This window comes from Octopus bimaculoides, chromosome 1, assembly GCF_046866305.1.
Source record: "Octopus bimaculoides isolate indiv1 chromosome 1, ASM4686630v1, whole genome shotgun sequence".
Classification (NCBI taxonomy): domain Eukaryota; kingdom Metazoa; phylum Mollusca; class Cephalopoda; order Octopoda; family Octopodidae; genus Octopus; species Octopus bimaculoides.
Genome location: NC_142928.1, coordinates 34,413,301 through 34,440,148, shown reverse-complemented (window position 1 = coordinate 34,440,148; position 26,848 = coordinate 34,413,301). Strand labels below are relative to the sequence as shown.

The 26,848-nt window shown below is 38.8% G+C and overlaps 1 protein-coding gene across 4 annotated transcripts; it reads right to left on the bottom strand.

Annotated features, from left to right (window-relative positions):
* Window positions 1–1,560: 1,560 nt before the first annotated feature.
* LOC106879986 (cell division cycle 7-related protein kinase) lies at window positions 1,561–26,848 on the bottom strand. Of its 4 annotated transcripts, none has more exons than XM_089350259.1 (11): window positions 26,156–26,848; window positions 20,209–20,289; window positions 18,141–18,227; window positions 16,026–16,161; window positions 13,928–14,021; window positions 11,864–12,006; window positions 10,689–10,815; window positions 8,916–9,139; window positions 7,141–7,223; window positions 4,433–4,582; window positions 1,561–1,914 (listed from the first exon to the last, which is right to left on the bottom strand). In XM_089350259.1, exons 2-11 carry the CDS (start codon window positions 20,258–20,260, stop codon window positions 1,592–1,594), a joined length of 1,419 nt encoding a protein of 472 aa, XP_089206385.1. In that variant the 5' UTR covers window positions 20,261–20,289; window positions 26,156–26,848; the 3' UTR covers window positions 1,561–1,591. The 4 variants fall into 4 exon arrangements, with proteins under 4 accessions (XP_089206385.1, XP_052822081.2, XP_089206374.1 ...); XM_052966121.2 differs by lacking the exon at window positions 26,156–26,848 and adding an exon at window positions 24,206–24,397; XM_089350248.1 differs by lacking the exon at window positions 26,156–26,848 and adding an exon at window positions 23,610–23,903.

Genomic DNA, 26,848 nt, shown 5'->3' with positions numbered 1-26,848 from the left:
GGTGAAAACAATTACTGCTGTGATTTTTCAACAACACGTTCTGGCAGTGTAATTGGATCTTTTCCTTTGAATAAAATGTGGGCTCATCTGGGATTTCAGATAGAAATTTGTTCAGGTACTTTTTTAACGTTACCACATCTATACCTTGCAGATCTCTTAGGTTCCTTGGCAAGATATTAAACAGTTGTGGTTTCCTAAAACCCAAGCTGTTGCAATACTATGCATGCGTGCGTGCGTGCGTGCGTGCGTGCGTGCGTGCGTGTGTGTGTGTGTGTGTGTAATATTGCCTTTGAGTTTGTCCAACGAAAACACATCACTTGATAACCGGTTTTTTGTTCGTTTACCTCCTCGTAACTAAACTGTTCGGCAAAAAGAGCCCAACACACTAACTGATTTTTTTTAAAATAAGTATTGGGTTCGATTTGCTAGACTAAACCATTCAAGGCGGTGCCCCAGCAAGGACATAGTCCAGTAGCTGAATTCAGTAAAAACGATAAAAGTCACAAATATATCCGAAAGTCAAGAATATCCGAAATTATGGGGGGGGGGGGGGGGGGGCTTGCTGATTTTTTTTTGTATAACTGTATAACAATACAGGAAAATATTTTGTAGGCAAATCGGGGCACTCCGTCGGTTACGACGACGAGGGTTCCAGTTGATCCGATCAACGGACCAGCCTGCTCATGAAATAAACGTGCAAGTGGCTGAGTACTCCACAGACACGTGTACCCTTAACGTAGTTCTCAGAAAGATTCAGCGTGACACAGAGTATGACAAGACTGGCCCTTTGAAATACAAGTACAAAAGAAACAAGAAGAGTGGTGAAAGAGTACAGCAGGGTTCACCACCCCCTGTCTGTGCCTTGAGGAGCTTTAGGTGTTTTCGTTCAATAAACACTCACAACACCCGATCTGGGAATCAAAACCGCAACTCTACGACCGCGAGTCCTCTGCCCTAATCACTGGGCCATTGCGCCTCCACTGTAGGCAAATAGTATAAATATGAAAGGAAGAATTAACACCTACATTTTGCGTCGTGTCGATGGACAGAAGCGCTGCAGGGGACGTAACTCTTTGAATACATTTCAAAACAAATAATTTCAAGGGAAATAACTCTAAACAAAAAGTTCAACCATAGAAAGCCAACTCCACATTTGGATATCAGGGTACATAACTCTTTGTTGTATCGCTGCAAATGGTAACAATTCCTTTTAGGAAAGGGAACATTTCTATGCTTTGCCTATCGAAAGCATTGTCATGTTTGTCCAAAACCTCTGTGCTTGTTTTCGGACTTCTATTTAAAGCTTTGTGTCACGTGTTCTGAGTAATATAAAGCTTTCCTTTCATAAATCTCAAATTACTCTGGTGATTGACACAAACTGGGAATGTGTATCATATACAATGCACAGAAACATTTATCACGTATCACATGAAACACACAGGACAGGAAAAGAGTTAAATTATCAGAAATTTCAATTTATATAAAATAGGTAATGAAAACAAAACATCTGAGCGCCACCATGTAACATTAACACAAAAAGAAATAATACAATCTTATATAAAATATCATTTTAGACATTCGTCATTGGTTTTTATTTAGAAAATAAATGCTTGTTTATATTATTTTTTATTGGTTTTTGTGCTTTATTATTTTCCTTAAAATGTGTTTCAAAATATGGATGCTTTAATGCATCTTCTGCCTTTATCCGAGTTTCTGGGTTCAAGTCCAACATTTTGCTCAACAAATCGAATGCATTGTTGCCAACCAAATCAATGAAATTTTCTGAAGGTATATCACGGCGTAAGTTGGTGTTGTTGTTCTTGTTCTTGTCATTCAAGTCAGATGAACGTAATTTGGTGCAAAGGTCTTTGAAATTTATAGATGGTGTATATGGTAAACAGAGCAACTCTTTACCTGAATGACAAAAAAAAATACAAAATTTATTAGACATCTTCCATAGAACACCATGGTTATTGCTAAATGAACCATCATCATCATTTCATGTCAGTTTTCCATGCTGGCATGGGTTGGATGACTTGACAGAAAAGTGTTAAGCTGGGAACCTGCACCAGGTTCCAGTTTGATTTGGCATGTTTTCTTCAGCTGGATGCCTTTCCTAATGCCAACCACTCCAAGAACATAGTGGGTACTTTTTACATGCCACCAGCATGGGTACCAATTATGAAACACCAGTATCAGCCATGACTGCAATCTCACTTGGCTTGACAAGTCTTCTGAAGCATGGCATATTACCCATGGTCTTGGTCACTAGTCGCAGCCTCCGTGAGGCCCAAAGTTCGAAAGGTACTTTTTATGTGCCACCAATATGATGGTCACATTTTCTCCAATTGCTCTGAATCACTTACCATTTTTTTTTTTTTTTTCTGAGCAGGCAAACACTGTTGTAATAACAATCACATCAAGCAATCTAAATAACTGATTCAAATGATTGAAGTCGCCATGACTATGATTTCAGTTGGCTTGACGGTACTTCTAAAGCACGACATATCACCCAATGTTCAAAGGGTGATTTTTACATGCCACCAACACGAGTGCCAATTACGTAACGCTGATATCAGCCATACATAAGGTGGCAAACTGGCAGAACCTTTAGTAAACTGGGCAAAGTGCTTAGTGACATTTCATCCATCTTAACATTCTGAGTTCAAATTCCACAGAGGTTGACTTTGTCATTCATCCTTTCAGGGTCAATAAAATAGGTACCAGTTAAGCACTGGGGGTTAATGTAATCGACTTAACCCTACCCAGAAATTGCTGGCTTTGTTCCAAAATTTGAAACCAATATTATTGTTAACGAGGCAGTGTAAATTTGAAACCTTTATTAATAAGGTGGAAAGCTGGCAGAACCATCAGCATACTGCTTTGTCTGTCTTTATGTTCTGAGCTCAAATTCTGTCAAGGTTGACTTTGCTTTTCATCCTTTTGGGATCAAGTACTGGGATCAAGGAAATTGACTTGCCCCTCCCCAGTACTAAAACTAGAAACCATTATTATTATTATTATTATTTGTTTCTTTACTGCCCAAATGGGGCTAAACACAGAGGAGACAAACAAGGACAGACAAAGGGATAAAGTCGATTACATCGACCTCAGTGCGTAACTGGTACTTATTTAATCGACCCCGAAAGTATGAAAGGCAAAGTCAACCTCTGTGGAATTTGAACTCAGAATGTAACGGCAGACAAAATGCCGCTAAGCATTTCGCCCGGCGTGCTAACGATTCTGCCAGCTGGCCACCATTATTATTATTATTATTATTATTATTACTGTGCATTCCATATTTAATTAGAGACAACCAAGAAAGTAAAATTTCCTGGTTGATTCCTCTACCCTTTTTGACAAGAATTAGTAATTTTGAAGAGAAGTGTTCTCCATCATTAAAATTATAGCTTTTAATTACCTGGCATACTGCATCAAATATGTAAATACCCACTTTACTCTTAAGTTTACATAAGGTAGGTGTCGCTGGGTATTATTCCCGAGCCATAATAATAATGTACCTTGCATACAGCCAATATAACATCTGTACCAATAAGGTTTGAATGTGTGGCTATCTGATTAGTAGCCCAGCTCCTTGTTCATAAAGGTATTGAATTTCTTGACATTAATTGATTATGTGTAATTAACTGGGTTCTTTTTTATTTCTATTTTTTATATTTTTGGTAAAGCCCAAGGACTCATAAGGCCAGTTACTTGGTTTCCATCGTGTATGAGTGACCAAGATCACCAACAATCCCCCTGAACAGGGCACCAGGCCGCTGCATGGGTCAAGTCGATTACATAAACCCCAGTACTTCGTTAGTACTTTATTTTATTGACTCTGATCTCAGTGGTATATGAACTCAGAATGTAAAGAGTAAGAAAAAATGCTGCTAAGCATTTTTCCTAACAAGCTAACAATTCTGCCTGCTCATCACCTTAATTAACGTGATTTGTCATCATCATCATTTAACCACCTTAACATGATTCGTCATCGTCATCATCATTTAATGTTTACTCTTCATGCTGGCATGGCTGAAATGGTTTGCCTGGAACTGGTAAGTCAGAGAGCTGCACCAAGTTCCAGTCTGATTTGGCATGGTTTTTACAGCTGAATGTCTTTCCTAATGCTAACCACTCCAAGAGTGTAATAGGTGCTTTTTACATACCACTGGCACAGGTGCCAGTTACGTGACACCAGTATCAACCACGACTACAATTTCACTTGGCTTGAGTCTTCTCAAGCACAGCATACTGCTAAAGGTCTCAGTCACTTGTCATCACCTCCATGAGACCCAACATTCAAAGATCAAGCTTCACCACCTCGTCCCATGTTTTCCTGGGTCTACCTTTTCCAAAAGTTCCCTCCACAGTAAGACATCGGCACTTCTTTGTAATTCTTTTTTTTTTTTTAATGACAAAAGTTTCTTACCAATTTTCTTAGCAGTTTTTTTCACTGCATCACTTCCCATCAATGTAATAATCTGAGCTAAAGCAGTGAGATCATCATTAGCTTTAAAGAATGGATAGCGGCCACTTAACAATGAAAGGAAGATGACACCTGCAGACCAAATGTCCACACCTGATAATTGGAAAAAAATATATATCAATCAGAAATCTTAGTTATTATTGAAATAGTAAGAATAATATTTAAATTATAAAGATCAGATGGCTAAGTGTCATTAGTGGAGATTGGTCAACAATACATTTTATCCACTGGGTCCTGCCAAAGACATTTAACTTTTACTACAGTGTATCATGAAGAGATACAGTTCAAATCTTCAAACCAATGAAAGATATCAATAAATGTAACTAGGACTACTGCTGAAAGTCTAATATCATACTCAGGGTGTAGTTTTGGTGGGGTTTCTTTTATCTTTTGCATTTTTTTTTTAACCCTTTAGCATTGCTTATCGTTGTCAGTGCCGATGGACTGGCTCCTGTGCAGGTGACACATAAAATACACTATTTAGAGCGTGGCCATCGCCAGTACCTGCCTAACTGGCCCTCGTGCCGGTGGCACGTAAAAGCACCCACTACACTCTTGGAGTAGTTAGTGTTAGGAAGGGCATCCAGCTGTAGAAACTCCGCCAAATCAGATTGGAGCCTGGCGTCGCCTCATGGTCCACCAGTCCTCAGTCAAATCGTCCAACCCATGCTAGCATGGAAAGCGGACGCTAAATGATGATGATGATGATGATGATTGTTTTGAATTAATCCTGCATAATCTTGTAGCTTTGAGATTTCAATTATGGGACTGTTTACTTCTATTATGACATTATAGGGTAGATGTAAGAGACTGGATTTAGGCCAGTTTGAACATAAAACAAATAGAACATTTTGGCCAGATATGGCAGGTCTAAATGCTAAAGGGTCAATGACAGCAAGCTGGCAGGATCATTAGCGCACCAGGCAAAATTGCTTAGCAGCATTCTTTCTGGCTTTTTATGTTCTGAGCTCAAATCCCATGAAGGGCAACTTTGCCTTTCATTCTTTCAGGGTTGATAAAATAAAGAACCAGTTGAACACTGGGGTACATGTAAATGACTACCCACTCCCTCAAAATTACTGGTTTTATGCCAAAATTAGAAAGAATTATTATTATTATTATTATTATTATTGTTGTTGTTGTTGTTGTTGTGTTGATCTGGAGGAAGGAACTGTATCTATGGCTTTCACAAGTGCTTTAAAACTAGTGAGATCGATACTTTTAACATCTTGGACAGTTTTCTTTCCAATCACGAATCTGGAAATGTTCAAATGTAAACAATAACAACATTAAACTCAACATCATTAAACTTATCTTAGTCTAGATGAGCCTGACAAAACTACAGGCTTTACTTCTCACACCAATTAATAAGAGATACTAACAACAACTCCACTCCCATCAGATCCGATAGATTAAGCAAAAACTTAAAAACTTGAGCTGAGAAAAATAGGAAGTAAAAATCCTGAGACTTGCTTGTAGTTTCGTTATTCTGTCACATCTGTTAGTTATAATATAAGTGCATAGCTGTCATGTTGACAACAACTTATCTCAATTTCATGATTTTGTCACATATTCTCATTTGCTTCATTTTTAATTTATCTATTTCTCAGCTAATAATTGTCCTTGTGGGGATGTAGAATTGTGTTTGAATACTACATCAGTTTTGCATTGCAGGGGAACTGTTCTGTTGCTTCTTACTTTAAGCATATTGTTTTGGGCTCAGTTCCACTGCATGGTACCCTGGGAAGGTGACTTATACTATAGCCACAAGCTGACCAAACCCTTGGGACAGGATTTGATAGATGGAAACTGAAACAAGCCTGCCATGTTATGTGTGTGTGTGTATCATTATCATCATTTAATGTCCGCTTTCCATGCTAGCATGGGTTGGACGATTTGACTGAGGACTGGTGAACCGGATGGCTGCACCAGACTCCAATCTGATCTGGCAGAGTTTCTACAGCTGGATGCCCTTCCTAACGCCAACCACTCCGAGAGTGTAGTGGGTGCTTTTTACGTGCCACCGGCACGATGGCCATATATATACATACATACATACATACATACATATACATATATATATATAGGAGAATATACGAAAAAACAACAACAGACGAGGACAGGTGGTGTAAATAACAAAAGGATGTATTAGTATGACGCTCGGGAATACGGAAAGTCTTTGCCGTTTCGAGCTACATATAAGAAATAGTGGTATGACACAGCACCAATGTTTGCTGGAAATAGCAGTCGATAGCAATACGACACTATGTAAAGCTTCACTGAAATGTATTTCAGTGAAGCTTCACTGAAATGTATTTCAGTGAAGCTTTACATAGCATTTTGTCATTATCGACTGTTATTTCCAGCAAACATTGGTGCCTTGTCATACCACTATTTCTTATTTATAATTCTACTTTTACAGTGTTTTATTTGGCTGGAAAGGGATACTACTGTATTGCAATGATTTTTCAAATTTGTGTGTGTGTGTGTGTATGTGTAGCATGTCTAGATGGACCTGACAGGCTTAATTTCTCATACCAATTAATAAGAGACACTAACAACAACTCCACTCCCATCAGACCCAATAAATCAAGCAAAATCTTAAAAATTTGAGCTGATAAAAATTAGGAAGTAAAAATCTTGGGACTTACTTGTAGTTTGGAAAGGATATTTCATCAAGACTTCTGGAGAACGAAAACCAGGAGTGCCAGCCCGGGGTGCAATCTGATTTCCTCTGTAAAATAATACGTTTCAAATAAGAATTTATATTACAAAGTAGAAGTATGTACAAAATAAAAATGGGCTGCCAGAAATATATATCAGGTGTTTATACCCAGAACATTTCAAAGTGTGTATATACACTGAACCGCAAAAGAAACGCGAGGCGTGTGTGACTGTGAAATATGTTTTAATTTCATTATGTTTTAATTTTGATAAATCTGATAAAGTCAGTTTCTATGGGTCGTTGTTATATGTTCTAGTAGTGGGTGGATCCAACACATCGAGATTGTAGGGCGTGATATGTTCAATACCGTGTATGCCCTCCCTGGGTGTTCAAAATGGCCATACACCGTCAGTATATGGAGTGCATGAGGCGGTTCACAAAAGCCATTGGCACCTGTGCCCATACCCTGAGGAAAGCTGCCTCCAGTTCCACATGAGTTGTCGGCTTTGGGACCACCTGGTTCCACAATCCCTGGATTTCATCCCACAGGTGTTTGATTGGGTTCAAATCCGGGCCGAGAGCCAACCACGGCATGGTCACCCAGGGGTGCCCTCTGAAGGCATGTCTGCAGTGCTGTCGGTGCTGTTGTATCGCTGTTGCAGGCAATAGATGGTGCTGATATGGAAATTATAAGCTTTCGCAACAACCAGGGCATGCTGCTCTGCTTGCAATCAGCCGATAGCTTGTTCTCTCTGCACTGCTGACAATCAGGTCATACCTGATGCATCCAAATTACGATTGCTAGGAACATGGTTCAAGTTGATTTTCATACCCATAACTTCCACGAGATTCACATGCATTTTGGTTTCCATGACAATTGTTTGCGATTGTCACCCACAGCATTCAGCAGAGATGCGTTTTGGCGTCTCATTTCAGGGAAAACTGAAAGGTGACCTGCAATTTGGGTACCAGCCATAAACCAGCATGTCTTGGAATATTTACATCATCGAAATAAATTTTCAGAATTTACCATATAAAAATGACATTTGAAAAAAATCGCGTTTCTTTTGCGGTTCAGTGTAATAGGGAACTTTAATTCTACATGCCTCAGTCTACTTTGATGTTCTGCACTAATTTATGAGTAGAAACTTCAAATTCTTGTGACCACCAGACTAGTTTACTTTGTGGGGTGGTTGGTGTTAGGAAAGGCATCCAGCCGTAACAACCATGCCAAAACAAATACAGAAGTCTGGTGCAGGCTTCTGCCTGGCCAGTTCCTGTCAAACCGTCCAACCCATGCCAGCATGGAAGGCAGATCTTAAATGAAAATGATTCATATAACTTGAGGCCAACCAATGCCTTGTGAGTGGATCTGTTAAATGAAAACTGTATAAAAGCCCATTATGTATGTGTGTAAACCTGTGCATGTATGTATGTATGTTTTTTTTGTGTGTGTGTGTGTGTGTGTGATAATGTTGACATTCCATGTCTGCACTTATCACAACATAAGCAAAAAGGTGATGTGATGTTTACATTCTCTGTTGACACTACAACCAGTCACTCAGCGCTTTCAAAAACCTTAAGAGAACTAAAAGAACTCCTTACTCGAGAAACAAGTAAGAGTTGATAGCAGGAAGAATACTGAAGTTGTAAAATGCCATCTTGAAATAAGGTTCTGTCCATCCGATGCAAACATGGAAAAAATGTAAGTAAAATGACTAACTGACCAAACAAAAGAAGGCTTTACCCTTTTCTATTTACCTCTCTGAACAAATATGACAGATCATGGGTTTTCCAAAACATCGACAAGTATGAGCAGCTGAGATGCCACTGTGTTGATTTGATGATGCAACATTGTGATTGACTTTAACTGCAGCCTGTTTTATGAGCAATCGCTGTTGAGGAGACTGGGTAGAAAATACAGTGGAATTCTTGGCAGTCCTTTGACCACATTTATCACTTGTTGGAATACTTTTCAAACCATGCTGTTAAATAAGGTAAAAAAAAGTAGCACATAAAATGTTTTTTTATATTGTCACAAAGCCACAAATTTATTGAGAATTTGACTGAATCTATCATAATACTGTAACATTTACAATATGAACTTGAATCATGAATGGAGTTAAGTATTGGGTTGTCCGGAAAGTTTGTGCCGATTTTTAAAGGAAATAAAAAGGTCAACAAATACTTGCCATTACATTTTTAATCAACCAAATATGAACCATTTTGTTGCACAATGCGTTTCCATCTTTCCTTTAACTTGAAAATACCCTCTTCCCAGAACTGAGGTGTTTTCATGGCAAATAAGTCGAAAGGTAAGCTACTATAAATCGGCACAAACTTTCCAGACAACCCAATATTTACTTTGATACCCTACTGTTTCTGCCTATCCTATTATGAATAAAGTAAAAAGTTTCATAGCAGAAAAGACAGAAAGTCAGTCTAAATATCCTCCAGTATTCAGTTTTGTCTCACAAAGTTTTCAGCTTAGATTTTTCTGAGGTCAGTAAAATAAAGTCAAATCTGAAGCTTTATGTGGCTGTTAAAAATTATTAGTTAAAAGCCTCATACTAGACAAAATGCATCACATGACTTTGTTTCCTCTTTTTTAAAACATACCACTGATATATATTGTTGTTTGAAGACGTATGAACTTCATTTAATTAGAGATCTCTGAACATATAATTAAGGAGTTAACACAGGATTTAGCAGGTATTCTACAAACAAATTATTTCCCACAACACAAAATAATTTTTAGAGCTGCAGAAAATAAAAATAACAGAGTCTTTGGAGTATCAGATAGAATGCCTTGTAGTATTTGTTCCAAATTTCTATGTTCTGATGTCTAATCCTCCAAGATCAATTTTTACCTTTCCTCTATTTTGAGGTGGAGGATTCCATCAGAAAAAGTACCAATCTAGGGTAACAGATTGGAACTTTATAAGTTCAATTCTCATCATGACTTACATGAGCAACTGACATAAACTGTCGCCCGATTTAAACATGACCACCTCACACCTTCAATGTCATTAATGGAGTCCAGTGAAGGTACATGGCTTCGTGGTTAGAGTATTCAGCTTACAATTATAAGGTCATGAGTTTGATATTTGGCAGCACGTTGTGTCCTTGAGCAAGACACTTTATTTCTCATTGCTCCAGTCCACTCAGCTGGGTCGGCCTTGTCATGCTCTGCCTCACACTAAATCTCCCCGAGAACTATATTAAGGCTACATGTGTCTGTGGAGTGCTCAGCCACTTGTGCATTAGTTTCGTGAACAGGCTGTTCCATTGATTGGATCAGCTGGAACCCACATTGTGACAACCAACAGAGTGCCAGTGAGAATGGAGTGCACTTTATTGCAAGAATTTTGGCCAATCTCCAGTCTGAGGATACCTTCTCTCTCTCTCTCTCTCACCATTCCTGGAGGCCCTGTAAAGTGTCATAGACACTGCCTAACTGTAAGAATAAAAGAAATTATCTCTACCAAGACAATAAATGGAAAATAGGAAATAGAAAATAAAAAGGAAATTTACCTTTGATGTACTTTTCAAATTTCGTCTGACTGGAAAGTAATGATGAGAGGGTATATCAGATTTGAGTTTATTTTCCTTCAAAGGTAAAGGTGCTTTGTGAGCAAGACCAAAATCCACTAACGAGAACCTAAAACATAAGAAATAACATCTTCAACAACAGAAGTACAGGCAAAGTATGAAATACAGTCCACATCATAATTATCATCTTAATTTTATGCTCATTTTTCAATGCTTGTTACCAACAGAAGTAATAAACTCCTTAAACTTTTCCCATTATGTTCTTGTTCGGACTATGCTTTCAGACCGCTTTCTGCTACTGTTAATCAGGTAACCTAGGTAACAGAAGCTATTGACTACTTCAAGGGGATTCCCTAAGTATTTGTAAGAGCCTGAGTACTTGCCACAAAAAAAAAAAAACACCCAATACACTCTTATAAAATGGTTGGTATTAAGAACAGTGGAGGCGCAATGGCCCAGTGGTTAGGGCAGCGGACTCGCGGTCATAGGATCGCGGTTTCAATTCCCAGATCGGGCGTTGTGAGTGTTTATTGAGTGAAAACACCTAAAGCTCCACGAGGCTCTGGCAGGGGATGGTGGCGAACCCTGCTGTACTCTTTCACCACAGCTTTCTCTCACTCTTACATCCTGTTTCTGTTGTGCCTGTAATTCAAAGGGTCAGCCTTGTCACACTGTGTCACGCTGAATATCTCCGAGAACTACGTTAAGGGTACACGTGTCTGTGGAGTGCTCAGCCACTTGCACGTTAATTTCACGAGCAGGCTGTTCCGTTGATCGGATCAACTGGAACCCTCGACGTTGTAAGCGACGGAATGCCAACAACATTGAGAACATCCAGCTATAGAAACCATGCTAAAGCAGATAATGGGACTTGTGCCAGTATGATCAATTATTAATAATAATAATAATAATGGTTTCAGATTTTGGCACAAGGCTAGCAGTTTTGGGAAAGGGTCCAAGACGTTTACATCGACCCCAGTGTTCAACTGGTACATTTTACACCAACCCTGAAAGGATGAAAGGCAAAGTTGACCTCAGTTGAATTTGAACTCAGAACATAGAGACAAATGCTGCTAAGCATTTTGCCTGGCATGCTAACAATTCTGCCAGCTCACCCCCTTAATGGGTCTTGTAGGAAAAGGGAAACATTTACTCACTGTTGTGTTTTACGGTTAAACAAGAAATTGCTGGGTTTCACATCACGGTGGATAATATCATATTCATGAACATGACTTAAAGCAATTAATAAATTTTTCATATAGCATTGGATTTCTTTAGGAGTTAAAGATGTCAAACAATCCTGGAAATAATATGGAAACCCATTAAAGATTAGTATTACATTAACATTAAATTATGGAATCCATTAAATGGTTAACAAATAAGTAAATAAATAAAACAATGAGGAATGGAAAATTAACAAGTTCCAGCCTAATTCAACCCAGTACTTAACTGGTGCTTATTTTATTGATACCTGAACATTAAAAGCAAAGTAAACACCTATAGAATTTTAATTCCTCATCATCATCGTCATCGTTGTCGCTTAACATCCACTTTCCATGTTGGCGTGGGTTGGACGGTTTGACAGAGGACTGGTAAGCCAGAAGGCTGCACCAGGCTCCAATCTGATCTGGCAAAGTATTTATAGCTGGATGCCCTTCCAAATATCAACCACTCTGAGAGTGTAGTGGATGCTTTTACATGCCACTGGCACGAGGGCCAGTCCAGCGGCACTGGCAATGACCACGCTCGAATGTTGCTTTTTCACATGCCACCGGCACATGTGCCAGTTAAGCAACGCTGGCAACGAACATGCTTGAGTGGTGTTTTTTACGTACCACCAGCACGGGAGCCAATCAGCGACCCTGGCAAAAATCACACTCGGATGGTGCTTTTAACGTTCCACTGGCACGAGTGCCAATCAGGTGATACTGTCATCGGCCACGTCAGCAATTTTGATTTTGATTTCACTTGTCACAACAGGTCTTCGAAACAAAGTTTATTGTCCAATGAATGAGGGGTACTCATAAGTGGGCTGGTTACACCCACTGGCAAAGGCCACAGGTTTATGGTCTCACTTGGCTTGCTGGGTCTTCTCAAGCACAGCACATCTCCAAAGGTCTCGGTCAGTAGTCATTGCCTCGGTAAGGCCTAATGTTCAAAAGTCGTGCTTCATCACCTCATCCCAAGTCTTCCTGGGTCTGCCTCTTCCACAGGTTCCCTCAACTGCTAGGGTGTGACATTTTTCACACAGCTGTCCTCATTCATTCACAATACATGACCATACCAGCGCAGTTGTCTCAAGATGGAAAGATACATAACTCAATATCACAAAGCATTTTATCTGACAGGTAGTCTGTCGATTACAATGATGAGTTTTCCAGTTGATCTGACCAATGGAACAGCCTGCTCATGAAATTAACATGCAAGTGACTGAGTACTCCACATCTGTGGGTATGCATATATATGCATACCCTTAATGTAGTTCTCAGAGAGATTCAGCATGACACAGAATATGGCAAAACAGGCCCTTTTCAATTACAGGTACAACTCAATTTTGCCAGCTGAGTGGACAGGAGTAAGGTGAAATCAAGTGTCATGCCCAAGGACACAATGTGCCATGCCACCAGGAATTAAACCAAATACTCTAATCACAAAGCTATGTGCCTTCACAAAGCATTTTATCGACTGCTCTACTAATTCTGTCGAATCACAATTTTCATAAAAAATAGAAAAATAATGATTTAACACACAGAGACCTTGACAGTTTTTATAGAGAGAGGGTGATGTTGTAGTTTCAATCAACTCCCAGATTTTAAGTCTAATAGGCCCTGGCGTGGCTGTGTGGATATGTTTGCTCCCCAACCACAGGGTTTCAGGATCAGTCCCACCACATAGCAACTTGGGCAAGTGTCTTCCACTATGGTGCTAGGTCAGCCAAAGTCTTGAGGATGGATCTGGTAGACAAAAACTGAAAGAAGCCTGTCGTATATGTATGATGTGTGTGTGTGTGTAACCTTATCTTGAAACATATCTGGCCATTGGGAAATATTACCCTGCTTGGAAACAGTAGAGGATTGGTAACAGGAAGATCCAGCCAAAGAAAACCCACCTCAACAAATTCTGTCCAACTCATGCCAACACGGAAAAGTTTTTTGGCAGTATTTAGAACTATTAGAGTTATAGTAACAGCAAAAAAAAAATCATCAACCAGTGGTAGTTACCTGAAGTTTGTCATGGTAGAAATATGGCATTCCAATCACAATATGGTCCTTATTTCGAAGACACAGCTCCACACCCATAACATTGTTTTTGCCACTGAAATAGAGAATGGGACAAATGCCAAGAATTACAAAACAATTGAGAAAAACTACAAAGAAAAAAAAACAATCTTAGATATCTTTTTGTAGACTTTCTCTTTGTCTCATCACCATCATTGTTTAACGTCCATTTTCCATGCTGGCATGGGTCGGATGGTTTGATTGAGGTCTGGAAAGCCAGCGGCTGCACCAGGCTCCAATCTGATCTGGCACTGTTTCTACAGCTGGATGCTCTTCCTAATGCCAACCACTCCGAGAGTGTAGTGGGTGCTTTTTACATGCCACTGGCACAGGAGCCAGTCAGGCGGCCCTGATTTGATCACATTCGGATAGTGCTTTTTACGTGTCCATGGAAGAAAATTTCTTAATTACATCATTTGTGTTGTCAAGTATTTCTCAACCAAGAAATATTAGATTCAAATTCTGGCACAAGGCTAGTAATTTTCGGGGAGGGACTAAGTCGATCGACCCCGGAAGGATGAAAGGCAAAGCTGATCCCAGCAGCATTTGAACTCAGAGCATAAGTTGGAAGAAATACTGCTAAATATTTTTTCCAGCACAGTAGCAATTCAGCCGGCTCACTGCCTTTCAACTACAAAATATTGATTTCATAGTTAGATATAAAGAGACCAGGTAATTTTATCAAATCTTCAGTTGAATAGTGGTAAGTATCCGCGTCTGTCATACAGCAGACCACGTTTCAATTCCCCACGGGGAAAGTGATATACTTTTCTGGGCACAGTCATAAGTATTTGCTTAAGAAGCTCACTTTGCAAGCACATGTGTTCAGCCCTACTGTGCAGCACCTTGGGAAAGTTTCTTCCACTAGTCAAATGAGTCAATCTGGACCCCCTTATGGGTCCATATAAGATGTTATTGTTAAGAATTATGTGCAATAAATCGGTTATATTTCTACAACGCACAAAATATTTCAACTATACTTGTTATACAATTCATAGCATTTAATTATAAATATATAATGGGAATTTTTTTAACCAACAAATGTCAATGGGGGTCCAGTAGAACAAAATAGGAATCAAAAAGATCCATAGGAAAAAAATGGTTGAGAACCAGTGATCTAGAACTACAATATCTAATAGGTCCATTTTTTAATGGTCAACAGTGATCATCATCATCGTTTAGTGTCTGCCTTCCATGCTAGCATGAGTGGGACGGTTTCAGCACCAGACTTCTGTAACTGTTTTGGCAAGGTTTTTACAGCTGGATGCCCTTCCGAACACCAACCACTTTACAGTATGGACTGGGTGCATTTAAGTGGCACCTGCACTGACAGGGTCCCCAAGAACTTGCAAGACAAAAAAAAAAAACTTTCAAGAGGGGAGAGGGCACTGGAGGAGGTGATCTTGTATCAAATAATGAAAGGTTATAGTCAGACAGAGAGAAAGAAACAAATGTTTTGCTGTAGAGGAAGTACAAGAGGAAGATTTGACAGTTGTTTCTAACAGAGCAAGTAACCTTACAAAGACTACTAAACCAGTTCATCTTTATACTAAATCATTATTTAAGTAAAAGAAATGTTTTGTTAGAACACTATTCAAGTAAATCAGAGAGAATATATTAGATATTTTATTGACCCCCAGAGAGATAACAGGCAAATAATCAACCCCAGGAAGTTTTTAAGCTAGAACCAAGAAGGGAAAAATAAAATATTGTAATGTTTAGACTGGTACCACCTATCTCAGGCACCATTATTACCCAAGAACATTAGTGCAAACCACAGAACTAGATAAATCTAGAATATACATAAAAAGCCAGATACAATATAGGTGATAAGAGTGAGACAATTGAGCCTGGTTGAAGTTGGCAGTAGAAACAAAAATAATTACTTCTTACTGAGGAACAAAAAATGCTGTTGAGATCAAACGACATTTAGGCTACTTGAAAAACAAAATGAAACCAAGTTGTGAATTTGTCTCATTGAGGAGCTCATCTTTTACTTAAAAACATGAAAATATTCAATTTAAATAAAATATCATATTACCCTAGTTCCTGAAGGCATTTTAGTTCAGTTTCAATTCTCATTGGATGGCTAGTGGGAATGATGTGTTTCAGAGCAAACAGCCTACTCACTTTGGGGTACTCGCGTAATTTTGCTTGGAAAACAGAACTGAAAGTACCTGTAATTGAAAATTTATTTACTCATTATATTAAATTAGGTTTAAAGAAAATGAAGTGATATCCCTATTTATGTATCAACAATAAATAATTAAGGCAACATTTATTAATTTCTCATGTGAGATGATAGATTATCCTTATGTTCTTAACGTCTTTCTTTTTTTCTCTTAAGATCTTCAGGATTAAGTGATGTCAAGTAGATGAGAGATGGATCATCATCATCATTTAGCATCCACTTTTCCATAATCACTTGGGTCAAATGGAAATTGTCGAGGCAGATTTTCTACAAATCTTGTGTGTGTGTGTGTGTGTGTTTGTATCTCCTTGTTTTGATATCAAATGATAGTTATAAACAAATGTTACCTGTGGAAGGGGTAGACCCAGGAAGCTGTGAGACGAAGTAGTGGGAAAGAATCTTTGAACACTGGGCCTCGCTGAAGAAATGACAAGGGGCCCAGAGATGTGGCGATTTGCTGTACTTAGTAAGATGGATCAAGCTAAGTAAAATTGCTGTCTTCCACATATATAGGCTTGTCCTTTCAGGTGCCGGCGTCACTTAAAAAGCACCCATGCCGATGCTGCATTACTGTACCCATGCCAGTGGCATGTAAAAAGCACCCAGCACACTGCTAAGTGGTTAACATTAAGAGGGCCATTGAGCCTTAGAAACCATGTCACAACAGACAGTTGGAGTCCAGACATCTCTCTGCTAGTCAGCTCCATGTCAAACCGTCAAACCCATGCCAGCATGGAAAGCAGACATTAAACAATGACGACAATGATGTTAATGTCTTGCAAGCAGTGTCCTTTGTTTCCAATCTTGTGTGAAAACATGTCCAACTATAGGGAACAGGAAGGACATCCAGCCATAGAAAATCTGCCACAACAAATTATTTCCATATTCAGGCCCCATTTCTTGCTACCATACAAAATCACACTTCATACACAGGCATCATTGATTAGAACTGTCCGATGGCTAAACAAGAACTGTTTACAGTTGAAGACATCATCATCATTTAATGTCCATTTTCCATGCTGGCATGGGTTGGACAATTCAACAGGAGCTTGCCAGTCAGAGAACTGTATTAGGCTCCAACTGTTTGTTTTGGTATGGTTTTTACCCTAACCATTTTACAGAGGGTACTGGGTGTTTTTTACGTGGCGCCAGCATGGGTGCTTAACACATGGCACCAGTACAGGTGCTTTACTCATGGCACTGGCATGGGTGCATTACATATGGCACCGGTGACAAGAAAAAATATTGAAATGCTTTATTCAATCAGCTACTAATGAATCATTGATTTGTTTAGGCAGAAATTATTGGTATTACCCCACAAGAGACATTTATAAATATAAATCAGGTCATCCAAACTGGTTTTCTTCATAATAATCATAACCATCATCATCATTTAGTATCTACTTTCCATGCTGGCATGGGTTAGACGATTTGACTGAAATTGGTAAGATGGGGAGTTGCACCAGGTTCCAATCTGATTTGGCATGCTTTCTACGGCTGTATGTCCTTCCTAACGCCAACCACTCCAAGAGTGTAATGGGTCCTTTTTATGTGCCACTGACACGAGTGCCTGTTATGTGACACCAGCATTGGCTACGACTATGGTTCCACTTGGCTTGACGGGTCTTGGTCATTTGTCATTGGCTCTGTGAGGCCCAATGTTCAAAGATCATGCTTCACCACCTTGTCCCATGTCTTCTTGGGTCTACCTCTTCCACAGGTTCCCTCCACAGTTAGAGATCAGCACTTTTTTATTTTAATCAACATATTACACAGCCAGTCTGTAATCACACCTCCACTTGCTAAAAATTATCACCGTACAACGATTCAAAGACATGGCTAAATGAAATTCATTAGAATTTGTATAACAGGAACAAAGTTTGTTTTTTGCTTTGTTTTTTTGTTGTTTTTTGTTATCACATGTTCTTTCAAATGCTAAGAATTATCATGAAAAATTATAAATACCTTCACCGATCTTTTTGGTAACTTGAAAATACTTTTTAAGTTCCGGGAGAAACCCATACAACTTTTCAATCTCTGTTCGTATATGTTCTGTATATATATAAAAAAAAAAAACAGAATTTTAATCATAATTATGAATTTACCTGATTGTTAAAACAATTAACATTAGAATATCACCGTAAGCTTCCATCAATCAATGTCAACCATACATCTATCTAAGCATGTATGTACAAGCTGTTTTTTTTTTAACTGTAGCCATGCTGGGGCACTTCCTTGACGAATTTTATGTCAAATAAATTGACCCTAATAATTTTTTTTTAAAGCCTGGTACTTATTCTATTGGTCCCTTTTGCCAAATCTCTAAGTTACAGGAACACAAACATACCAGCACTGGTGAGGGACAAAAACACATGGTCAATGCCAGTGCCACCAGACTGGCCCACGTGCCGGTGGCACATAAAAAGCACCCACTACACTACACTCTCGCAGTGGTTGGCATTAGGAAGGGCATTCAGCTGTAGAAACCTTGCCAGATCAGATTGGAGCCTGGTGCAGCCTCTTGGCTTACCAGTTTTCAGTTAAACTGTCCAACCCATGCCAGCATGGAAAGCAGACATTAAACAATGATGATGATGATGATATATATATATATATATATATATATATATATATATATATACACACACAACAGGCTTCTTTCAGTTTCCATCTACAAAATCCACTCACAAAGCTTTGGTTGGCCTGAGGTTACAGTAGAAGACACGTGCCCAAGGTGCCATGCAATGGGATTGAACCCAGAACCATGCAGTTTGGAAGCAAACTTCTTCCCATGCAGGTACGTATAGATATAAATCATCTGGATGCTGGAAAAGTTTCCTGTGTCATGATGATTCACACCCAGCTATCAAAATTCCAACATGATGACTGCTACTCACCATTCTGTGAACCCTGAAAATGCTGTAAGACTTGAGATGGACAGTTGTAGTGGAGACTACAAAGCCATGGCCAGCAGAAGAGATGCAGCAGGCATTCTGATTGTTTCCACACACTGGAATTCATCCCACATCTTTGAACAGGGGCTTAGGCTCAATTCAGATGGCTATGTGAAGCTACTGGAGACTATGATCAATCCCTAGCTGGAGAGGGTTGCTGCTAGAAAAGGAAATGTGTAGGAGCAGGATTTAGCTCCTTGCCACACCTCTGGAAAGAATCAGAAGTGGTTGTTGGAGAATTTCTACAACTTCATCAGCCCCAATTTTAGGCCTCCTAATTTTCCCAATTGTAATCCCATGGATTACTAAGTGTAGGACATGGTTGAGAAAGACACCAACTGCTTCGCCAGAAACTCCAAGGCCAGGCTAGTGGCCAAGATCAAAGAAGTGTCAAAAGATCTTCCCAGGGACATGTGAGGAACTCCTGTGCCAGATTCTGCAGTCACTATGAGGCTGTGGTGGAAGTTGAGGGCAAATACTTTTAGTAAACTGTTATCTCCCAGCAATAATTTAGTTGTTATCTTCTTATTTTTTTTTAAATTCTTTTATTTTGGGATGAGATATTGTGTTTTCTTTTCCTTTTATGCAAACTTAAATCTAGCCCAAACACCCGGGGTGTGTGTGTGTGCAGGCGTATACAATGTAGAAGCTACAAATAATTTGGAGCTTCTACATTTAATAACTTATGCAGCACTGATTTTATATGTATATTTGTCCAAGTTACCAATGGATGCGAACAGCAAATCCAAGACTAGAAGATAGAAGAAAAAACAACAGAAAACTGCTGTGAACAATCTGAGGGATAAATTGTCAGATTCTATATTTCTCCATTTTCAACTAATAAGTATGTTTTAATTAACAAAGGAGTTTTCTTTCCACAAATGTTCACAACAACCCATCACCAAAGCTTTTATTAGGTAAAGTTTTTCTCTCTAACTACACTCATAAGCACTGAAATAAATGGATACCACATAAAACAAAAACATTTTACATAGCTTTAAACACAGAATATCCAATATATCATATTACAGATTTAATCTGAAGATTAACTAAAAATGAACAAGTAAAGCTGAACATACCTGGCATTTCCTCAGCAGGTAACTCATCCTTGTTGTCAGTAGAAGTGGACATTTTTTAGTTTCTTACTTCAGACTGGTAAACTATGAGTGAAAGATTTACAGTACAGCACTTAATATTTTTAGGAGTAACATAACAATCCAAAATTAAATTGTTTTCCTTTCAATAGTCAGTATATTTAGAGAAATATTCACGACAATGTTGTCCTTTGTATAGTTAATTAATAAAATAGTTACCAGGATTAATAAGTCAGTATATGGATAAAGCCCCCTTCTTGAGCCTTATGAACTCATAAGGGCCGGTTTCCCAGTTTCTGTGGCTTATATAGATTTACCACTTGGATGGGATACTGGTCCATCACAGGATTACTCAGCGAGGTCATTGCCAGTGCCTCTGGACTGGCTCCTGTGCAGGTGGCACATAAAATACACCATTTTGAACATGGCCGTTGCCAGTACCGCCTGACTGGCCTTCGTGCTGGTGGCACGTAAAAGCACCCACTACACTCTCAGAGTGGTTGGCGTTAGGAAGGGCATCCAGCCTTAGAAACTCTGCCAAATCAGATTGGAGCCTGGTGTAGCCATCTGGTTCACCAGTCCTCAGTCGAATCGCCCAACCCATGCTAGCATGGAAAGCGGATGTAAAACGATGATGATGATGATGTGTGGACTGCAACAATGTGAAATGAGGTGTTTTGCTCAAGAATACACAGCATCATCCAGTCCAAGAATTGAAACCACAATCTTATAACCAGGAGTCCAACATCCTAGCCACTAGGCCACATGCCTCCACTAATAAGTCAGTAATGGTTGGTTTGTATCAACAAGAAACAAATTAAAAATAAAAACTGAAAAGATATATGCACTCATACTATGACTTAAAGCAGTTTAATCCTTAAAACACAGAGTCATTCACTGAAAAACCAAAAAGTTATATTTCTAGGTTTCTTTCTCTCACATTATACATGGTTCAACCTACACAAGTGAATGTCTGATGAACAAAACAGAAATTTTGAAAGAAGTATCTATAAAACTAGTTTTAAACATGAAATAGCTATTGGGGTCCATCAGAACAAAATAGTAATTAAAGGAGTCAGTTGATAAAAAAAAAAACTGTTGTGAAAACCCTGCTCTACATGATCAGAACTCACCCTTACATATTTGATACCTGGAAAACAGAGTCATTAGACTGCCGGACAAAATTCTTTATGGTATTTGATCTAGTTCTCTGCATTCCAAGTTCAACTCCTACCATGGTCATCTTTGTATTTCATCTTTCAGAGTTGATAATAGAGTACTAATCAAGAGCAGTGGATTGGCTGAACTGTAAGAATGTTGGGTTAGGTGCCTTGCAGTATTTAGTCTAGTTCTTTATGTTCCGAGTTCAAATTCCACTGTAACCTACTGACTACATACACAACCAGCTGACCAGTTTTAACACTATCATCTAATACCTTGTGCAGAGCGTTTCACAGAGTCCACTCTCTTATAAGCATTCAGAACAGGTTTCTGTTACAAAGATATCTTCATCCCACCTCCCTTCCAGCCTCAGAGGCCCTATAACCGGTCATGGACATTGCTTTCCTTCCTGACAAGAAATAAACAGAAGAAAACTGTAATACCAACAACGCGTAAATAGCACCATTTGAGCGTGATCGTTACCAGCATCACCTTACTGGCACTTGTGCCAGTGGAATGTGAAAAGACATTTGAGTGAGATCATTGCCAGTGCCGCTGGACTGGCTCCTGTGCAGGTGGCCCGTAAAATACACCATTTTGAGCGTGGCCGTTGCCAGTACCGCCTGACTGGCCTTCGTGCCAGTGGCACGTAAAAGCACCCACTACACTCTTGGGATGGTTGGCATTAGGAAGGGCATCCAGCTGTAGAAACTCTGCCAAATCAGATTGGAGCCTGGTGCAGCCTTCTAGCTTACCAATCTTCAGTCAAATCGTCCAACCCATGCTAGCATGGAAAGCGGACGTTAAATGATGATGATGACTACTCCCATTCTACACACACATCACCATAGACTATACACAATGGCTGTGTGGTAAGAAGCTTGCTTCTCAACCACACAGTTCTGTGTTCAGTCCCACTGCGTGGCACTTTGGGCAAGTGCCTTTTACTATAGCCTCAGGCTGACCAAAGTCTTGTGAGTGTGTGTGTTTGTCCCCCATTACCGCTTGACAACCAGCTTAGTGGTTCAGCAAAACAGACTGATGGAATAAATACTAGGCTTACATAGAATAAGCGCTGGGGTCGATTTGTTCAACTAAAAAAAGGGGGCTAATGCAATTTCGTACCTCCCCTTGTAAAATGCATTAAAAAAAAAATTTGTTTTCGTATTCCTACATTTTAGATGTCGGAGATTACGAATATACAAAAAAAAATTTATTTCACCCCTCCACCCCAGTTAAAATTTTTTCAAAAAAATGCATTGAAGGCAGTGCTCCAGCATGGCCGTAGTCAAATGCCTGGTACAAGTAAAATAATATTACTGTGCGACACTAAATCGCATAACGCCAATAACACGACACATACAAAATATATTCACTACCCAACATAACACAATTCACAGTATATATATTCTACAAAACAGAAGACTCACAAACACAAGAAATAACGAACCAATCACCACAGCAAAGCAAAACTCTAACACAGGATTACACAATACTGATCACACGTCAGGAATAGGGGTTCGCCAGTTGGTGTAGTAGGAACTAGCAAGAAAGCGTCGAAAACATAAAGCAATTGTTTCTAATTTAGAGATAAGGCTAGAAATTTCTAAAGAGGGGAACCGTCGGTTATATTCAACCACAGAACTTGACTGGCACTTCATTTATCAACCCTAGGAGGATGAAAGGAAATGTTGGCCAGGACGGGATTTGAACCTAAAACATCAAGAGCCTGAAAAAATACAGCAAAGCATTTTGTTCGACGCTTTACAAGTCCGCCAATCCATCTCGTTTCTTAATAAATTAGGTACAAGGCCAGAAATTTGAGGGAGAACAGATCCTAATTGGCCAGAGGAGGATGGAAAACAAAGTTGACCTCGACAGGATTTGAACCAAAAACATAAAATACTTGAACAAATACCGTAAAGTATTAGGCACTACTTAAATATAGAGGTCCCGACGCAAAGTTTTTACAGTGCACACTCGTTATAGATTAGGGTTCGGTAGATGCGTCGGGACCTCTGTATTTAAGTAGTAGTAAGTATTCTGGGTAAATTTTCAGATCAACACCCGCACAATTTTCACTAGGGTGTTTAGGGTTAGGGTTAGGGACGGAATTCCCTAACCCTAAAACCCTAACCGTAACACTAACACGGTAGTGAAAATCGTGCGGGTATTAATCTGAAAATTTACCGTATTCTGTCTGACGTAACGATTCTGCTACTTACCTTATAATATCACACTACAACTTATAAAAGTGTGATAGGTCTTCAGACATGCCATAAAACTAATACTGCCTGTCTTTATGCGTAAAATTCTGTTCAAAAATAAAGTTTAAAACTCCACCCACCAACCGTATTTTTTTTTTTTTCTTTCTTTCTTTCTTTCTGTTCTACTTTGACTCCACAGCAATAACAGTATAGTTTTTATGTCTAGTACTCGAGAAACTGTATATGTTTACTTCAGAAATAGATGTCCTTAAAAAAGTTGTACAAAGAAAGACTTTAGACTGGCAGTTCAACAAAACATGTGACTTAAACGACTAGATTTATTATTTCACGTATTATAAATGTGATAATTTTGTCAACAGAAAAAAATGTCGATTTACATTTATGTATTAATATTTGAGTTACAAACATAATTCCTTTTTCATTATACCAATTACAAGGAAAACAATAAAGATAAAATGATATCGTCAAAAAAAATTAACATTAAACAAAGAAAACATATATTATGGTATTTAACAAATCGGAGTATGGACAAGAATGTTAAGTACTAAGAATAGTAAATTTTGAATTCAAGATGACCGAAAAATAGAACTTACCAACTTTTTACGAAAGATATTAAATAATATTGCCTACGGAGTAACGAAATTCGTGGAGATTATGGAGAAATACGAACAGAGTAAAAGAGGATAGAATCTCCCTCAGCTGTTATTACCGTAGCGACCGAAATGATAAGAGATGTCGCGCCAAAATATTTAAAGCAATTTCCTAAAGTTGTCTTTCTTGAAATTATTAATTGAGAAAAATAAAATAAAAAAAAGTATCAAGGGAGATGACTCTAATAATAACTGTACACGGCATTTATTAGCTGTCACGACCATAATTTTTGCTAGAATCGGAATGATGACAAATAGGATTGTATTCAAACTGATTCGAATTTAGGTAAATTTTCAGATTAACACCCACACGATTTTCACTACAGTGTTAGGGTATTAGGGTTAGGGACGCAATTCCCTAATCCTAACACCCTAGTGAAAATCGTGCGCGTGTTAATCTGAAAATTTACCCGAATTTACATCGAGTAATTCACATAAAATTTAACTAGATGAAAAAAAAAAAAATTATGGCTAATTCCACCCTGTCCAGTTCAACGAACACTGTTGAAGACTTCGTACTGGCTGCGTTAGTGTTGCGGAAAGATGAACTCAGCTTTGCAAGATAACTGAACACGTATTCATTTAGTGTGTTCATAGTATTTACAAAAGTGAGATGTTTTGCTAGGTACCTCGGCCATTAATAGAATTATGTGTTTTCATCCCAGAATCAGCGGGCATTGATAAGCTAAAGTTCCGAAAAACCTGTGATCAAAGACATTTCAACTGTGACCATCCCATTTTTCCCGTCACAGTTCCCTCGTGACCGCATGATTTGTTATTCTTTTTACTAAGATTTTTGGTTGTAATTTGAGAGATTTGGTTACTATTTCTAACAAATCAAAGCATCACTTAGGCTTCTGTTTATTTTGTTATTATTTGCTGCACATGATTCAGAGTTGTTGTTTATCCCTAAATCAGCCCCATTATCAAGCAAATTTAGGATCGAAGTCAATCTAGTCGTGACCACCCCAATTTTTTTCAAGTATAATGAAGATTTAAATCTTTTTCTCTTTTAATCTCCTCTGTCTGTCTGTCTGTCTCTCTCTCTCTCTCTCTCACACACATTGAAACTCCAAATGTTCAGTAAGAACTCTTACACTCTTCTGGGCATATTAACGACCAACTAAACCAAATCATTAAAGCGTCTGCTAAAAAGCAGGGCACTGTTTTGTTGCGACCCTTTACATTCTGAATTCAAATCCTATTGAAGCCAGTTTTGTCTTCCATCCTTCCCTAGTTGATAAAATAAAGTACCACTCAACATTCTAAACGCGAATGGAATTATAGTAGAAAATTGAGAGCATTTCTTTCTTCCATTACAATACATAGTCCTATGCAAACGATATTGACCTTCGTTGCACCTTCACATTTCCAACAACACTCGCTCTCTTATGCAGGTTATATCATTACTAGCTGGCCCCGTGCCGTCAAAAATGACAACTAGTTGGAGTATTTTATATATAAAATAAAGTACAAAACCAAGTTTTTAGTTTAATAATTCTTTTATGAACAAATTTTTTGCGAAAAATCTATCCGCAACCAACATCCCTTGTTTGCTTGTTTCCTTCAAAAGAATTCTAAAGGTTTCCTTCCCTCGTGTACGACTTAAATTCACATAAAGCTGGCTGTGGCTAAATACGGGAGCTGACAAGTAAAGACCAACAGTTTCGAAACGACATTGCCTTCTTGCCAGTGTATTTTTTTGAAGTTGAACATAACTTGTATAGATCGGAGAAGCAGCGAAAGTTATAGCCACTGCCTTCGATTAAACCGTAAAACGATAATTAAAAACAATAGCATGAAAATAAAACTGAGTGTAAAATTCAATGTACGCAATTGAAACGGCATTATATTTAAAATGTCGTCTATGTATCATATTAAATGCATACACACCGTTAGAAGGCAAGATGATGTGAAAATGTCTGAGGTGAAACCTTTTCCTCAACTTGTGGTGCTAAAAACACAGTCGGACTGAGACGAACATTGCCGCTGCATTGATTCACGAAAACGACAGATGCATTTTACTTTTTTGAGGTTTGACAATGTCGTACTCCCAATCATCACTTAAACAAAATTCGTGCTTCGATATATAAGAAACAGTTAATGAAACTTTCACTGGCTATGCGGAAGTTTGCCAGGCTGTATAAATATTCAGTGTATGCAATTGAAACTGTATTGAATTAAAATCATCACCTGTATATCATACTAAATACACACACAAAACATCAATGCAGCACCAAGTGCTTCAACTGAACCTACAGAAGCAAGCCAGCACGATCGTAGCATTAAATCGGGCGATAGCGAAGCTAAGGTATTAGGAAAACCAAGCACCCTCACGGGTATCACCTGATACCTGGCGAACAGCCAACGATGACAAGAACCTCGTCCAGCCCCTCCAAACGTCACAGGCTGGAAGAGACAGTTCACTGCCAAGTACCGATACTTCAAGGTTTTGTTTCGTTCGGCTACGGAAGCAGTGACCCTCCTATTTACCGCAGCACCCAGGATGTGGGAAGGAGCAAAGGAGTCACAGACTGTGGCGTTCCAGACGAGGCAGTGACCTCTTACCTAGGCAGAGAGAGACAT

Coding starts and splice junctions, on each gene's coding strand:
- LOC106879986 (XM_089350259.1), bottom strand. CDS start 20,260: ATGTCCACTTCTACTGACAACAAGGATGAGTTACCTGCTGAGGAAATG. Junction 18,228..20,208: donor ACCTGCTGAGGAAATGCCAG/GTATGTTCAGCT, acceptor ATATATATACAG/AACATATACGAACAGAGATT. Junction 9,140..10,688: donor ATTTGAAAAGTACATCAAAG/GTAAATTTCCTT, acceptor CTTATTTAACAG/CATGGTTTGAAAAGTATTCC.